The sequence below is a fragment of the Vulpes vulpes genome, chromosome 5 (assembly GCF_048418805.1).
Source record: "Vulpes vulpes isolate BD-2025 chromosome 5, VulVul3, whole genome shotgun sequence".
In the NCBI taxonomy this organism is placed as follows: domain Eukaryota; kingdom Metazoa; phylum Chordata; class Mammalia; order Carnivora; family Canidae; genus Vulpes; species Vulpes vulpes.
The window spans coordinates 129121524-129140176 of NC_132784.1; the positions used below are offsets into that span (position 1 = coordinate 129121524).

General features: G+C 40.5%; 1 gene segment (V, D, J or C); it reads right to left on the reverse strand.

Moving 5' to 3' along the window:
* Positions 1-12461: 12461 nt before the first annotated feature.
* The window catches only part of LOC112908571 (T-cell receptor gamma chain C region 5/10-13-like), a 40308-nt gene continuing 34116 nt past the window's right edge, over positions 12462-18653 (reverse strand). The window contains 2 exon segments of the C gene segment in view: positions 12462-12604; positions 14223-14270. Coding sequence covers positions 12462-12604; positions 14223-14270 — 191 coding nt within the window.

The following is an 18653-nucleotide window of genomic DNA, read 5'->3' on the forward strand; positions in this document are numbered from 1 at the left end:
GATAGCTGTGTAGTCTTGGGCAAGTTGTTTCTACTCCTTTTCCTCCTTTGTCAAAACAGACCTCATTAGGTTGCATGCAGTGTGAACAGGGAAGGAGAGCAAAGCATGTAGTTTGTCCCAGATGCATAGAAAATGCTCAAGAAGTGGTGGGGTTCTGGATTGGTTGCAGGAGATGATTTCAGGAGTCCTCATAGTGTAGAGTTATAGGGAATATTATAATTTGTAAAATCAGGGATGTTTGTGTGTGTGTGGGAGGGGGGTGGGTGTGCGGCCAAAGGAAGAAAACTGCATTGGGCCAAGGTGTAGTGCAGGCTTTGGGTAGGACCAGGTGCTGCAGTTCCAGGGTCAGGTCTTCAGATATGTATGATAAGGCAGGGCCTCAGGAAGGGTCAGCTGAGGACTGCATCTGAAATGAAGCTTTGAGAAGTCAAGGTAGCATTGTCTTCCATCTGAAATGAAGGTTCCATTTCTCTTATTCCAAGTATAGGAGGGACTTCTTGGTGTAGTTTTGGCAATTAGTTATGTTAATGATAACCTGTCAGCCTGGAAGGAGATGGTAGTGGGGGTGGCCCAGAAGGGACTTGGCTAGGCCAGGGAGGCTTGGGCCCTTCAGTGCTCAGTACCAAACCCAGCTCCTGAGCTCCTCCTCTTGGTAAAAACTGAAAGGCGGATATGCTGAGCTATAACCAAGATTGAAAGCTCATGTGTCCCCAAATGCATGAGGTTTTGCTGAGCAGGTGAGGTGGTGACTAGAAAACTCTGCTAAAAGAATATTCCAGGCTCATCATTCAGGCCCTCAGCAGGTATCTAGGGCAGCTGGATTAAAATGTTAAGTAGGAAACAGAGTGACAATGGGGGTTAAATCTGCACAGCAATAGGACATGTAGAAAGAATCTCAGTATCAAAGGTGAGCAATGTGGATGATGAGAAATATAGTGAACTCTTTTGTTCCTACTTTCTTCCTTTTCTAGATTTTCACCAATTAGTTTATCTTATTTTCAGGAAGAAAATTCACCACATTTGTCTTCTTTTAAGGAAATAAATTATATTTCTTATTGTCAGCACTCAATATGCTGTTTCTCTCATTGCTGTTACCATTTGTTTCTAAACACTGATGACATTAAAGGCTCAACACCTGTTGGCCATGAACACCTTAGTGTGTATTGAAGTCTGTCCCATACCTCCACCCAAATACTCTCCTAGGTGTGTCAAACAAGGTAGTGAAACAATTTAGTCTGTAGAGTGTGGTGTGCTTTATCCAAAGGAAACAATCCACGGAATGGGCAATTCAAGGCCACAAGCACAATGGAGCACTCTGCTCCAGGGATGCAAGGCAAATGGTAGTATTATGAACATTAGAAGCAGCCCAGAGGGAACAAGTAGGATGAGCTGGGAGGTCAGGGATTTCCTCACAAGGCTGGCAGGTCAGGCAGCTGTATGGAGATAGTATTTAGCTTAAATTTATTGGCTATTGTGTATCTGGTCTTATGTACAACAGGGGAATCATTACACATATTTGGTGTTTGGACCTGATTAGCTGGGATAGACTGTGTTTCTGGTCAAGGGCAGCATTTAGGGCAGCCCAGGTGGCTCAGCAGTTTAGCGCCGCCTTCAGCCCAGGGCCTGATCCTGGAGACCTGGGATCAAGTCCCATGTTGTGCTCCCTGCATGGGGCCTGCTTCTCCCTCTGCCTGTGTCTCTGCCTCTCTCTCTCTCTCTCTCTGTCTCTCTCTCTCTCTGTGTCGGTTGTGAGCCCAATATCCTGGGATCAGTTCTTGGATCAGGCTCCTCACAGGGAGCCTGCTTCTCCCTCTGCCTATATCTCTGCCTCTCTCTCTGTCTCTCTCATGAATAAACAAATAAAATCTTTAAAAAAAAAGTTTTAGGAAAAACCATTCGAATGCGACACAATAGTAGACTCATAAGATATTTGGGGGGTATCTGTGCAAGACCTCCTGGTCCCCAGGAAGAGAGAAATCAGGTGGCTCTTGAGGGAGCAGTACTTCCTGTCCTCCCAGGTCATCCTCCTCCCATGAATACAACTGTTCTGATGGCCCCTGACCTCAGCCCCAGGGGAGAGGCAGGTGGGTCAGAGCAGGTGTGGACTCAGGCTGATCTGGTGCAAAGAGCCAGATGATGAAGCTTCAACCTTTTCATTTAAACTCTGAGATGCTGGCCTGCTCTCCCTGACCTGGGACAACTCCCTTCTGACCATGGGAGAGTCTGAGATCTAATCCAGTTTGACTTCTTCACTAGGTCACAAGGAATAAATTGGATGTACATGTGATGTCAATGCTTAGAGAACTAGACAAGCCCAGAAAACCCGAAATGGGAAAGTCATTTGTATAATTTGATGAGAGGATTGTAGGTAAAATATTTCTTTCATCCTCAATTTACATGTTTGTAACACTTTGTGTTTGAATACATACTTTTTCTTAAAAATATTTCTCATTTGTTAGATTAGTAACCCCATTTTTTGAACTTAAATTCAGTTTGCTAGCATATAGTATAACACCTAGTGCTCAATCCATCAAGTACCCTCCTCAGTGCCCATCACGTAGTTACCCCATCTGCCCACCCACCTCCCCTTCTGCAACCCTTTGTTTTTTTTCCTTAGTTATGAGTCTCTCATGGATTGTCTCCCGCTCTAATTTTTCCCCACTCAGTTTCCCTCCTTTCCCTTATAACCTCTTTCACTATTTCTTATATTCCACATATGAGTGAGACCATATGATAATTGTCCTTCTCCTATTGACTTATTTCACTCAGCATAATACCCTCCAGGTCCATCCACGTTGAAGCAAATGGTCTTTTCTGATGGCTGTGTAATATTCCATTGTATATATAGACCACATCTTCTTTATCCATCCATTGTCAAAGGACATCGTGGCTCCTTCCACCGCTTGGCTACTGTGGACATTGCTGCTATGAACATTGGCGTGCATGTGTCCTGATGTGTCACTACATCAGTATCTTTGGGGTAAGTACCCAGTAGTGCAATAGCTGGTAACCCTATTTTAAAATCAGTTTGTAGGCAATATATTCATATTCCATATCCTATGGAACCACAGAAACTTAGACACTTAAAGATGAAACCATGAGCTGCTGCAGTAGGATTAGAACCCCCACTCCATCCTCTCTACTGCGGGCACCTCTCATTGAATGGATGTGGCATTTCAAATTCAGTCACTACATGCAGACCACATGTCAGGTATGGGGCCATGCTCTTCTTCGAACAGAAACTTATTTGGAATCCTTGAAAATAAGAAAATTCTGTGATACACATTAGTATTCTCTAGGAACAGAGGATGACAGGCTAAACATGCCTCACATTGGACTTTTTAATATAGTGTAACAAATCTGATCATTTTTAAATGGGCTTTATTAGAAGAAATTAGGATCAGTTGTGTTGGTCCACATTTGATTCTCCACATTTGATTCTCCTCCAAAGATACGTGGAAATGTGTCTGAGTGTGTGTAAGTGTATGTGGTCGTAGAAAATTAATTTGCTAGATAATATCTTTTGCTCCTCAAGGAAAAAGGCAGCCTCACATAGGGTTGCCAGATTTCATGGGAAAACAAGTGTAAAATATTATGCTGTAAAGTGTAAAATGTAAAAGTGTAAAATGTAAAAGTGTAAAATATTATGCTGTAAAGTGTAAAGTGTAAAATATTATGCTTTCATAAACTATGAAATTGTGTGTGTGAGTGGGGGGAGAGAATTTCTTTTAACACCTAAAGATAATGAGGGCAGTGAGGAAAGTTTCAGACAGGTTGCTGAACTCAGGAATCTCTCTCACATGCCAGGAACAAGGAGCAGAAGCTGTTCTTGAGGAGCCGTCGTTTAGGTAACGGTGCTGGACTCAGAACATAGAGAGACTCTTCTAGCCTTTGTGAATTAGCAGTTGCTTCCTTTTGTGAGGCTAATTTTTTTCAAAAGTCGTAACAGTAATCATTGACCCATTAAATAATAACAAATGCATTGAGTGTCACACGCTGTACCTACCAATTCCCTCCCTGCAAGCCTCAAGCAGGTGTCATTCACCCCATTCTGCAGATGAGACAGAGGCTTAGGGAGGTGGAGTCACCCACCTGAGATTGCCCAGCTAGGAAAGACACACGGAGAACCTCCAGTCTGCCAGGCTCTGAGGCCTGTGCCCTACGTAACCTGCGTGGATGTTTGTGATTCAGGGATTAATTTTGTCCTCACTGGGCTGTTGCTTTGAATGCGAATTGTGGTCCTGTCTTCAGTACTGAGATTCTGGGTTAAAAGCTGCAGTAGTTAGTTGGCTTGCTCCTTCCTCTGTCTTCCGGCCCCCCCTGCTGGGCGCTGCAGGCAGGTCCTACAGGGACAGTCCACAGGGTGGAGCCCAGGGAAGTGGTGTCTGGAAGAGCCCGGGAGGAAATACAATGTAGGAAACCTGTTTTGCCACCTGTGGACTCAAGAGTGCTTGGTAATTTTAGGTAAATGGCTTCTCCTTGCTGATTTCCTTTGTCCCCAGCCTCAAATGAGAGGGTTGTGTTATGTTTGGTGTCCTCTGTACCTGTGAAAACTGTAGAGATTTGCCCGTGAATAGTGCACATTTACGTGTATATAAATGGCCTAGCATCCCTGTCAGCCCATGTCTGTCCATGAGTCTGTCCCCACAGTTCACTGCTCCCTTGCGCTGCTCCTTGTACCACTGCTTGCAGCCAAGGCACTGATTCATCCCCTGACAGTGACGGGCACTTGTACTGCACCCAGACTGGCTGTCACAGCAAGGCTGTCCCCCACCCCTCAGGGCTCTGCTGCTGGGAGTCAGCATTTCCCCGGGAATCTGATCCCCCAGTTCCTGACCTGGGAAATACACATGCATGTTCTATATAAACACTGCCTGTGCTGTCACCTGACGTTTAATGTTTCACCAACCTGAGGGCGACCACACAGGGTCAGGTGGTTTGAGGAGGTGGTGGGCACCTGTCTGATGACGAGGAAGCTGAGGGGCTCTCTTCATACCTGGTGCCCATGAAGGTTCTCCCTCAGAGACCAGCTTTCCGTGTCCTTTAGGTGCAGCCAAGGGGAGGCTGGGTTGCAGAGGCTCCAGCATCCAGCAGAGCCAGGCCACCTGCGCTGTTCCCAGGCCCCCTGTCCTGGCTGTGAGCCCTGGAGTCCGTGCTCACACCGCTGTTTCTCAGCTCCTCATCTGCAGAAAGGAAAATCAGCAACTACCTCATAGGTTTATGACGATTAAATAATGCACTACATGCAGAACAGTGAGGAGGGTGTCCGGCAAATGAAGACTGTTAGTTATGATTATATTTAGTATCAAGTATAATTTAACAATCTTATAAATGCAAAAAACTGCAAATGGAGATAATTCAAGTATTATTATAATACATCATTGCAAATACATGTTAAAGTAAGGATAAAATGATACATAAGTTGAATTATTAAAGTTAATTAAGATTAGTGGAATTGTTATTAACTATTTTTTAACTTGAATGATTTAAATCTCTTGCATATTTAACCTTTGTGTGTTTTAGCTGATAAATTTCCTCAGCTAATTTATCTTCTGTCTAAGCTAATTTGTCTTCGTCTAAAGCAATTTCATTAAGTAGAGATTCTCAATTCTGTGCTCAATCTCTTTTGGTCACAGACTTTGCATACTTTGGAGTCCTACTCAAGAAAACCTGTCCCTCTCCAGCACCATGAACGCATTTTATCATTTCCTGTGATATTCATTTAGAGATTCGTGTCCGTGCTGAGCCTGGTGTTAGCGTGTCTGGACTTCTGTGAACTCATCACCCCTCAGTCTCTCCTTTATTGGTTCCTTGCCCTCATACATATGATCCCTGTAGAGGGCTCAGAGCATAGAGAAGGTCATGGCTTTACCAGGCACTGGGGAAATGAAGAAGTAAGTGGTATTTTATACCAAATTCAGTAAGAAACCCAAGTGGTGTTGGCGGAGACTTGAACCGGTAGAGAATGCTAATGATGTTCATTAATAACATTTTGTATATCTATAAAGGGCTATCCATTTATTAGCTTTACAATGGACCTTTCTCCAACAAAATGCTTCCTATGAGCTATTTGTCCAACCTGATCAGGGTGTTTGATTTGCTTTGTGCTTTGGTTTTTGTGATTTTGTTGATTTCTGCAGGGAGGAAGTTATTTCCCAAGGGAAGATGCCATAAATAGAGAGTCAAAATCACTGAGTTACCCTAATTCATAGAATTATTGAATTATTATATTGTATACCTGAAACTGATATAACACTATATATTAATTATACTTATTTAAAAAAAACCAGCTTGTTTCTCCTTCTTGTCACTGACACATGCTAGAGGTTGTCTGTTGGATGACAGACATTTTAGCAGGTGAGAACTGGTATCTCCTTGGGCTTTTCATTTGTCCCTAGGGACTAAATTATGAAAATATTTTCATTGTGCTTATTAGAGCACAATGAGAAATTCTTCAGAGAAATATATATTTTAACCCTTTTATTATTTTTTGGAGTGATGTCAAGATTTACTGAGTTGTGGAAATTCTTTATTCATTCTAGATAAAAGTCCCTTATAAGATGCACAAATTTTTTTTGTAGGTTGTAGTCTTTTCATTTTCTTCATGAGGACTTTTGAAACCCATGTTTTCAGTTTTGATGAAATCCAGTTTATCAGAACGTATTCTTTTATGGGTAATGTGTTTGGGGTCATATCTAAGAACTCCTTGCCTTCATCCTGTATCACAAAGATTCTCTCCTGTGTTTTCATCTAGATTTTATAGTGTTCGCTCTACCGTAAGTTTGTGGTCCATCATGAATTAATTTTCATGCATAGAGGAAAGAAATTTATGCTTCTGCCTTGGGATATCCATTTGTAGCTGAGCCAGTTGTTGAAAAGACTATCTCATCTTGCATTGAATTAACTCAACACGTTTATCAAAATCCGGTGGACCATAGACATGAGATATTATTTCTGTAATCTCAGGTCTCTTCCTGTGAACTCTATATTCTTTAAACCAGCAGCACATGGGCTAAATTATGAAACTTAATCTTTCTGTAAGCTCTGAAATCAGGTGCCACCAGTCCTTGCTTGAAAGGCTTTTCTGCTGTCCCCAGGACCTCATTTGTCAATAATAAAGCTTTCCATACCTTCTCTGTGTGGGGCATCATCAGTTTCATCATCCAAATCAAATCTTGGATGAGCCTTTCTTCCCACTGCCTCTGCAGGGTGACCATGTCCATCCCCCCAACTTTGTTCTCTTTCAATATTATCATTATGTCTATTCAAGGTCTTTTTGGTTTTCATGTTAATTTTAGTGCAAGTTTGTTCATTTGTGCCCACAAAACCTACTGCTTTGAATTTTTAATCAATTTGGTAAGAATTGTCATCATGGCAATATTGAAGCTTCTAATCCATGAACATGGATCATCTCTGCATTTATTTAGAAGTTCTTAAATCTCCTTCTGTATTGTTTTGTAATTTTCAACATGCAAGATTTGCTCTTCTTGTGTTAAATTAATTCCTAAATGTTTTCTTCTTTTTGGTTCTATTGTAAATGGAATTTTCATTTTCAAACTGTTCATGCTAGTATACAGAAATCCAACTGACATTTTGTACATTGAATGTGTACTTTGTGATGATGCCGACTTGTTTCTGAGTTTCTCTTTTGGTTTCACATACATGTAGATTCTCTCTAATTATCTACACGCAGGATCATGTCAGCTGTGGTTGAAGACACTTCCAATTTCCTTTTCAGTCTGCTAGACATATTTACATTTTTCTAGTTTCACTGTCTGTAACCTTTAATACCATGCTGAACAGAAGTGTCATGAGCAGGCATCCCTGTCTTGTTCCTGGTCTTTGAGGAAAAGCATTTAGTCTTTCAATATTAAGTGTGATGTCAGCTATACATTTTATAGTTGCCCTTTATCAGTTTGGAAAAGTTCCTTGTTTCGAGATTGTTTCTTTCATCTGCCAACTGGAATATTCTCTTGAAGTCCTCTATGACTATACCACTTCAAGTTACAACTTTTCTAATCGAGATTTTATTTCTTTTATATAAATATTCTGTTTTGTAATTTTGGTATCCTTCATTAGAATATCTATTTGTTGATTTTTGTTGTCATAGTTTCCTTTAGTATTTTATACATGGTTTTCTGTATTTATTGAACACATTTCTTATACCTACTTCAAAGTATTTGTCTGCTAAAGAGACTATCTGCACAAACTGAAGGACAGTTTATATTGAATTGTAAGGGTTTTTTTCCCCTAAGAATAGTCACACTTTTGTGATTCTATTCCTGACTGTGTTTTTTTATTGAAAAGTATTTTATTGAAAACATATTATAGCAACTCTAGATTATGATTTTTCCCCAAAAGGTTACTTTCATTGCTGGTTGTACCCTGAGAAGTTGCTTGTATTTTATCTGTGATATATCCCTTGCAGTATGGGCCTGCTCATGCCACTGACATTTTCTTTTTAAATTATCTTATTTTTCAGCCTAGTTTTCTGGGGATAACCCATCTCTACATAGCTTCATGGTCACCAAAATTACTTAGGGCAAGACTTCAACTCTGGCAAATGGTTTTGCTGTAGGTATTGGGCAGCACATGAATATTTTAGGCAATTAGCACATAGACTGTATGGACTAAAATATAAGTAATCCCAGATTATACTTTTTCTGAGTCTTTCCATGTCACCTCTGCATATACCAATCACCTCAAGGTCCAATAGCAGTACTTGGCTGGCTTGGGCTCTCTTTGAGTCTCTGCTAAGCATGCACATAGCTGTAGCTGCACACATGCTTGCTAGAGCTGTGACCACAACATCAGACCAGAAGTGACCCAGGCCTTCCTGCTTGCACAGGACACAGATTGTCAGTTCACCATCACATCACTCCCCACCCCAAATTAACTGAGCTCCCTTACACTGTGTAATTTTGTTACCAGTCCTCATGGCTTTCTCTATTTTGGAAGAACCTTCATGTCTATGGTGCTGGGTGAAGGGAACTGGGAAAGAATGGGAGCTGCTATACACAAGTGCCCTGCTGTTCCCTGGATTCTGCAGCTTTTCATTACATTTTTTCTTTTGCTTGATAGTTTATTTTTTTTTTTTAATTTTTTTTTAAATTTTTATTTATTTATGATAGTCACACACAGAGAGAGAGAGAGGCAGAGATACAGGCAGAGGGAGAAGCAGGCTCCATGCACCGGGAGCCCGACGTGGGATTCGATCCCGGGCCTCCAGGATCGCGCCCTGGGCCAAAGGCAGGCGCCAAACCGCTGCGCCACCCAGGGATCCCATGCTTGATAGTTTAAACATTTACTGTTTTGTTGTAAACTACATAAATATAATTTTAAGTGGATGAAAATATTTTGTGGAACATAATAATTTTTTAACTTTTCTTCCATACTCAGATATTTATATTTTTTTATGATTTTAGAGAAAAAATGTAGATAATGGAAAACAAGTATTATTTTGTCAGGATATTTGCTGAAGAAATAATTATAGAATGTAATGACAGTGCCAAATGTGCATTTCTACGAGTCAATTCAGCTCCACCTTGCTCTGCTGAGAATGGACCAAATGATGGAAGTGCCACCAGGAGGGGTGTGGGAGGTAGAGGCATAAACTGAAAGAGTTTCTTAAGGTGGAGAAAGAGGTAAGGCAGGTCTGCAGATTTTGGCCTTTAGATCTAAATCTCAGGAACTCAGTGATGGGGCCACAGTTAGACTATCCTATCTGAGGAGTGGAGTTGCATTTACACCAGGCTCACAGATGATGCCTAAGATGGATGTGACTGTATAATTTACCCTGAGAAAGTTATGCTGGGCTGAAGCATGCGTGGAGTGATGCCTATGGTGAGAAACTGCTGTAAAGTTAGACTGTGAAAGCCTAGGGTGGCGATCTCAGCAATAGATGTTTGTTTCCCCAAAGATTGGACAGATTTGGTTCTGGGACTGGGCACCCTCTGTGTACTGTACTTGGGTGGGGGGGGGTAGGTACACTTGCTCTTTGTGCACACATTTCTGAACAGCCCTCCTCTGTTCCACCCTCAGCACACTTACCTGATGTGCATGTCTCTATTAAGCCTTGTGTAACCTGACTCTGTATTCACTTGTCCCTTTAAAGGAGCTGAGATGATTCAGTCTATGACATCCAATTACATAGTTGAACTGTGGGCTTCCATATGTCTGTGTCCTTGTGAGGAAGAAGCATCCTACTGTTGTGACGTCTACAGACTGCCTGTGCTAATTGCTTCATGGGCAAGTATCTCGTGTCACCCTGCCTACACTGACAAAATGAGACCAAATGTAGGAGCCTCAAAATCACATGCCATGGAAAAGCACAGATCCTGATGAAATGTCAGGGATCACCTAGTACTACAACAAATCTGCGTGCAGCTTCCTTCAGAACAGTGTCATCGGAGTGGAGTAAAGGAGAAGTATCTCAACAGTCCTGGTCAAAGGATACCAATTCACATAGCAGCTACTTGGAATGAACTTGGTATAAAACAGGAGAACCCATCACTCATAGCCTAAGTTTGACAGCAGGAACATGTGTGTGCAGATGGATGTTTTCTTTCCATTAGTTGTGTCTTTTGAAAGTGAGCAATGTTGGCTGTGGTTTAACTGTCCTTATTTCATCTTAGAACACCCGATACACCTCTTGCACTCCCCCAAGCAGTAGGGGCTGGTTTGACTTCAAGTATTTTCCACAAATCAACCGCATTTGAAAGAGCACATACACAAAAATAAACCTGAGAAAATAAACATCATCGCCACACCAGCGCCCTCATCCCACCCCACTATCTCCTGTATTAACACCTCCAACCCCACTCTCTGCACCTTCCAAGTCCAGGGCAGCCCCAGTTGGGTTGGGCTAAGGAGTTGGAAGCCACAGGACATGCTGCCTAGGAGCCCCAGCAGGAACATCAGCCATACACCTCTACGTCATTTGTTACTTTTCTCTTTGTGCCTCCGTGCTTTCCACATCCAGAAACAGTTCCAGATCCCTAAGCAGAAACCCAGGAATTGGTCCAAGGAGATCTTCACAAATTTTTGAGAATCGGGGAGTAGATCAAAATTAAACTTCCTCTTCCTTTATCTGCTGGGCCTTATGTTGTTTCCACATGGGAATCTCTACTTGGTTTCTAAATCACTCATTTCACAGAAACTGAAGCTGATTGTAATAAAACACAGAAAGCTTCCCAATTTTAAATAAGACATTGTTTCAATTCCAATATATAAAAGTTATTACTCTAAATGCATTTATTAGTGAAAATATAAAAGCATACAACTAATTTTTTCCACAACTTACCACACATTAACATTTTGTTGTACATCTATGTTTGTAGAATTACAAACACACACATGAATGAGTGGACACCCTTGTTAGTGTTTGTGTGCATGTGCAGGTGTGTTATCTATTTCCAAAGTGCCAACAGTAGCTAATACTCTTGAGGATTTGCATGTACCCAGGGTAATTAATGCATCTCATCCACACAAGTCCATAAGACAGGGCACACTGTATTTTCATTTTACACATGAGAAAATTATGTCGCAGAGAGTCCAAATAGCTAAATATTTAAACCGAGGCACTTGGGGATCGGAGTCCAAGCCCTTACCCTCTCCATCTCCTTACACTTCTAGTGTTAGTGCTGCTCTCATGGGATTCATGTGAGATCAGAAAACCTAGCGCCTGTGAAACACTGCTATAGGTCTGAGCACACCCACCGGCCATGCCACATGTTAAACAGTCATCACCAGAGTGTCTGAAACCAAATGGGTCTGAATCAGTTAACCTTTGAAAGAGAAATAACCTGGGCAACTTCACTGGCTGTGGCTCTCCTGTGTCCAGTGCCCCCAAAGAAAGTATCATAAGGACCATCTCAGCACAAGAATTAAAAATGTGGAGTTGGCCAATATTACAACCAACACTGTGTTGGAAGGCTCAGCTGTCATGCTGCCTCTTACCTCTGACTCTCAGTTAGATTGGACCAAATAAAAGTACACATAGGCCCAAGTAGATTTTTGATCACTTTTATTATGAAAAACAGTACAAAAGTAAGTCAGTAAGGAGGTGATCTTCTAGGTATGTACAATGAAGGGCTTCCAAGAAATCATATGGTAAAAGAGTTCAAGGACACAGCTGGAAGCTGCATGCAGGCTGTACACAGAGGCATGGGTACTGCGTGGCTGAGGAGTGGGTGGGCATTAAAGAGAGAGAAGTGATGAAGTCCTTGGAGATGGCCCCCTGTCCCCACCCCTGAGTCATAAAGGAATTTGTTCTTGCTGCAGAGTGAAAGTTTGTGTTTGCCCAGGGGTTTATAAACCCATTCTGCATTGTGACCCTACAAAGAAAGACACACGCGAAAGGAAATAACCCAATCATAGAAACAAAGCCTGACTAGATCCTCAGCAGACACTTAGAGGGACAAAAGACAATGGGAAAAAGTGGACCCTGGTGGCACCATGTGTTAGGAACTCTTCCCATTGCCATCAAGCGCTGGTCTCCCAAGTAAACAGATGGTGATGATGATGGAGTACATCAGGCTCTTCAGGAGGAGGAGGAGGTAGGTGTAGTAGGCAGAGGTGTTCATGAGCTGCAGCTGCAGGGTGTCTAAAAGATGTATTTTATTAATTTCACAGTTTTTAGAAAGGCCAAGACGTATTCTTTGGAGAGGGGTGACTGTATACATTTCTGATAACTTAGGTTGAAGTGACACTCTCACATCAGCACCACTGGGTAATAAATACCTACATCACCATCACCACCACAGAGACAATTCAGAATGGAGTTTGCAGGTCAAGTCAGTCAAAAATCTATGAAATTCCTCTAGCACATTCCAAAGTATTAAAAATTAAGGTTGTCTTTATAATGAGTGAATCCAATGGGAATAAATGCTTTGGTGATAAGTGACTTTTTTCACATTCATCCCCATCATGTCTTAAGAAGGAATAAGTGGCAATATCCATTAAGTACAAATTAAATGTCACTTATTTGATAACCTTGCATGCAAAACTTAAATCTTATTTAATTTTTCAATAACTTCTGAGATAATTACTTTCATTCCAATTCACAAATAAAGTGAGTTCAGAGAGAGGAGCCATTTGCCTGATTTCATAAAACTGGTAAGTACTAGAATCCAGATTTCAATCCCAGCAACACAGCATTGAAGAACACTTTCTCAGTTGCTCTATAATTCTGCATCTCCACATGCAAGAAACAAAATAATTAAGCAAAAATATAAAGTCAGATGCTGCTGCTGCTGAAGATGATAATGATGTTGGTAATGGTCAGAGTCCAGAAGTCCCCTAATATTGGCCTTGGAGGGTGTATCAGCAGGGCTATAACCAATGCTCCTCATCATTTCCTTTGTTCATTATGTGGGGAGAAAGAGCCAGGAGCTAGTACTTATGATGTAGCAGCTAAAAGGAATGCCTAAGCTAGATATGATACGTGTGCCACGTTATATCTTCTATAACTGTTATTTGTGTCTATTTGGTATGTTCAGAAAATGCAAATAGTTTACCCATACTTATGCACTGGATAATTAAAAGGTTAGAATCTAAGTCCAGTCTATGACACTTGAAGCCCTGCACTCACAAACTCTCCCCATGTGCGCACCTGTCTCAGGGCCTTGGACTTGGGATATAGAGGAAGAATAAAAACTGACTAAGTGTATAGACATGATTCATCTTGATTCAGATGGTCTGGGTTTCAGCCTCAGCTATTTCTCTATGGCATGGTGAAAAATTCATTTTAGCTCATTTCCTCATGAATGAACAGGAATGAAATCTTTCAAAGTATTAAGAGAATTAAAGAAAACACACTCCCAGTGCAGCAAAATGCCTTCTGTACAAGAACCTTTTTAGTGTCAGTTCAGGTAATTAACTACCAGCAAAAACAAGGCTTAAAAATATAGAAGCAACATGAAAACATGTTTTTCTCAGTCAGTAGAAACACTGGGCACCAAAGTGAATGAAATCCATTGTTGAAGGAATTCAGGGCACAACACTGCACCCCTAATTCATGGTCCTCTCACACCCAAACCAGAGTTTACTGTGTGAAGATGATCTGAGAAATGATGGATTGACATAAATATCACTCAGTCTATTTTGCAAGACCCAGCCATTCTGGGGTTTCTCCCTGAAGCCAGGGAAATTTGAAGTCTAAGTTGATCAGGAAGGAAAAATGCTACAGCATAACATAAAGGCAAACACAGACAAAAACTTACAATTTTCATCATCCAGGAAAGCCTCTGTAGAGTTAATAGCAATGAGTTCTAAAAGAAATGAGGACAAATATTATTCAGTAGTTCATATCTATTGTTTACCTTTGTTTTGTTGTGGATAGATGACAGATGATAGAAAGATAGAGAGATAGATAGATAGATAGATAGATAGATAGATAGATAGATAATAGAATTTGTTGGCAGAGAGGAAGAGCCAATACAAATATGATTATCCCAATTCCAGAAATTTTTTGTTTGATTTTACATAATTTAGTAGATCAATTCACATATTGTATTTCTGCACATAAAGATGTTGCAGTTTGTGATTGATGCATTTTCCCTTTGTTTCCTCACAACTGTAATGCCTAGCATTATCCTGTTTTCCTTCTGTGCTCATAGCTCATACTACAGTGACTGCTCCACAGTATTTTTTCTATAAATACTATTGAATAGAAAAATAACCAGAAACAGTGGCTGCGGTCCAGTCCTCTGCACCCACTGCTCACATGAAGGGTTGCTACCAAAATGAATTTGTCCAACCCTGAAGCCACAGTAGCACCTTACCTGTTGGAAGGAGTCTGGTTTAGGTAAATTTCCTATCTAAGGTAAGAAGCAGCCCTGTCTTTTAAATCATGTGTGCCCCAACTCCTGCACGTGTTTTTCTGGACTGATGGTGTTGGAGGACCTGACAACAATACTAATGAAAGCCAATACCTATTGATTGATTGTTATTGTGCCAGGGGCTATGTGGAAGTTCACAGGCATTATCTCATCTCACCTCCCCATTATATTTATATGAGCTGAATTTGGAAGGTTTTGTGTTACCCAGAAAGAAATAAAATTTAGAGAGTCTATGTCCCTTGCTGAATAGCATACCAGTGATGAGTGTCAGAGCCAGCAGTGAAAGGATGGCTGTGGGGGTATTGATGAGCTAGAGCCTGTGGAAAGCATCTTGTAAAACAATCCATATAAGAAATAGTGAAAGGGAATAAAGGGGAAAGGAGAGAAAATGAATGGGAAACACCAGTGAGGGTGACAGCACATGAGAGACTCCTAACTCTGGGAAACAAACAAGGGGTAGTGGAAAGGAAGATGGGCAGGGGGGGTGGGTTGACTGGGTGATGGGCAGTGGGGGGGGCACTTGATGGATGAGCACTGGGTGTTATGCTATATGTTGGCAAATTGAACTCCAATAAATAAATAAATAAATAAATAAATAAATAAATAAATAACCATAGAAATCAAACATAATTCCACCGTTGTGACTTCTCAGACATCATCTCTGCCATATAATTGAATTAGTCTTAGCAAATGACCATTTTATCAAAGAATCTCAGCCTTTCTTTTTAATTTTTTAAAGTTTTGTTTATTTATTTGAGAGAGAGTGAGCATCAGCAGTGGAAATGGGCAGAGGGAGAACTAGAAACTGATTTGCAGCTGAGTAGGGAGCCCAACACATGGCTCAATCCCAGGACTTTGGAAACATGATCTGGGCCAAAGGCAGGCACTTAACTGACTAAGCTACTGATGCACCCCTAAAAGCTCAGCATTTCAGTGCACTTGTTTGCAGGAATAGGTTGAAAGGCCTTATATTTTCTCATTCATTTGGGGAATGTAAATAATAGTGAAAGGGAATATAAGGGAAGGGAGAAGAAATGGGTAGGAAATAGCAGAAAGGGAGACAGAACATAAAGACTCCTAACTCTGGGAAACGAACTAGGGGTGGTGGAAGGGGAGGAGGGCGGGAGGTGGGGGTGAATGGATGATGGGCACTGAGGGGGGCACTTGACAGGATGAGCACTGGGTGTTATTCTGTACGTTGCAAATTGAACACTAATAAAAAATAAATTTATTATTTAAAAAAAGAAAAGAAAAATCAGAAACAAAAAAAACACCTAACACACATACAAATGCAAAAATCCTTAATGATGATTAACCATGGATGCAGGAAGAGAGAGCTGTAAGGTTTTTTGGTTTATCCTTTTTCACCTCCTGTTATGTTGTCCATACAGACATGATTCTGGTGTGCAATTTTATCCACTCCACACAATCTGATGTTGGTGTGCTCTTGAAAAATGGGTATGAGGTATAGTCTTTTGGGTAAATCCCAAGAAAGATAATGTTAATATAATTATGTTAAATGTTAAAATATCCTAAAGAGCTCACATTAAATTGCCCTAAGCATATCTTTCTTTTCCATACAGTGATTTTATTCATGATATTTGTACCTGAAACTGATATAACACTGTAGGTTAATTAACTAAAAGTAAAATAGAAACTTAAAAAAGGTACATAAAAATATCTTATCACCATGCATTGATTGATAAAAAGACAACAAAGTAACAATTTTCATAATACAACTTGTATGTGTGTCCATGGTGCCCTTTTTCTGTCAAAGTTGGTCAAAAAGTTTGAGGAGATGAGTTTATCTCTGTTCAGAATCACTCACTATTCTGTGCATTCATTTATATATATATATATATATATGTATGTATATATATATATGTATGTATATATATAAGCTTTTACAAAAAAATTAAAACTTCCATGGACCAGCACTAGGTATCTGCTGTAGAATTGCAATAACAGAAGTGCCCTGTTTATTGTTATGAGAAGACCTTGGAAGACATTCCTTTCAGAAGTAACTGTGAAGTGAGGCACATCATTAACAGGAACACCTCCCTTATCACAATCATCGCCATGGAACTTACTATACTTTTTACTTTTCTTGTCACACTGGAAAAATCAAAACCTAAGCCCAGTGGTTTCATTACATTTATGCCATGCCCATTTGTCTCCCTCTGTTAGCTGTAGAAATAAACATTAAGGCTCTCTGTATAATTTGATTTAAGCTAGTTTTAGGAAAGAAAATAAATACAATAAATATAGGAATAAATTCATCCATGTCATGTTTTCAACAGCATGTATTTTCACTGATGTAATTTCATTTGCTTTGCATCACATTTCTGGGGAAAGTAAAAGTAAATATTTAATCCTAATCTGATCATTGGACAAACTGAGAATCTATGAAATAAGAAAAATTCAACTGAGTATATTTTGGCTGTATTTTCAACCTGTTCACGAATCGGGCATCATCCCATCTAGCAAGTAGGAGGCAACTCCTAAGGGCTACAGGACAGAGGTATTTCAAGGTAGAGAGGGAGAGAAAAAGAAATTATTAGCAAAGAATTCATTGTTTGAGGCAGGGTCGCTCTCATAAGGGGAGCAGAGGGGCCATAGTGCTGACCAGAAAACTCCCATGTCCACTGGCTAAAGGTTCCAGTTCTGGCTGTTGAAACTGCAGTTGGGTAGCTATGAAGAGTTGGTTTACTGACTTGTGGCCTTAAGCTAAATGAGTACATTGTGACCCTGAGGTTTCCTTTACAACAACCCTGCCTTTTGATCACATTCTCAGCTTAACCTAGAAAAGGGATCAAAATTGAAGGCATTAACTCTACTGTCAGAAACTGCTCTGAAGTTTTCAACAGTTCCTGTTGCTCCTTTGGGTGATTGATATACACAGGTCTTGACCTTTTGCATAAGCCTTGTGATATTCAAGGATTATCACTTTAACATTATAGTTTTTAGAGCTGGTCATACTTTTCATTCTTTTGTAGTACCCCAGTCTAAAAAAATCATTTGCTTAAAAGTTACTGACTTAGAACTTGTATGTAAAGCTTTTGAGAGAACAAAATGCACCAGGAAGATTTTTATGATGCCTATAAACAGGATAATTCCCCATGTTGAGTGATGGGCACTGAGGGGGGCACTTGATGGGATGAGCACTGTTATATGTTGGCAAATCGAACTCCAATTGAAAAATATACATAGAAAAAAAATTCCCCATGTTGGGAGGTGCTTTCTGATGTCATTGCTCCCAATACTCAAAGCAGTTAAAATCAAATAAGTAAGAAAGACTCTGCTGAAGGAATCTTTCATTTAAGCCCCATGGATTCCTGCCAAAGGTATTAATCCTCGTGGCTTCTTGGTAGTCCCTACTCCTTGGGATGTAAATTTAGAAGAATCAACCAATGAGATGTCTTATTTACCTTGAGAAAATTTTGAACCAGTGTTAGATTTTCTGCTATACTGAATAAAAGTTTCCTCTAAATTCCAGAGGTTACACCTATGGCAATGACATGGGAAATACAGGCCATTTCCAGCGTAAGGAAAGAAAAGAAGGAGAAAAGATTTAATATTTAGTTGAAGTATGAAGTCCTGAAACCCTGTTAGGGTGAAAGCAGTCAATTTGGATGTCTGCTATTTGTACTTCACTCAGTTGTTGCAGAATCCCCTGTGTCTGGGTAGGACCTGGTGTCAGGTGGAGACATTTGTAGATGTGTGATGTGTAAAAGGTTCAACCTTTAGTTTTACAGCAGGACCACTTGGTAACATCCCTCTTCTACTGAGATAGCCAGGGCTATCTTCCTCTGA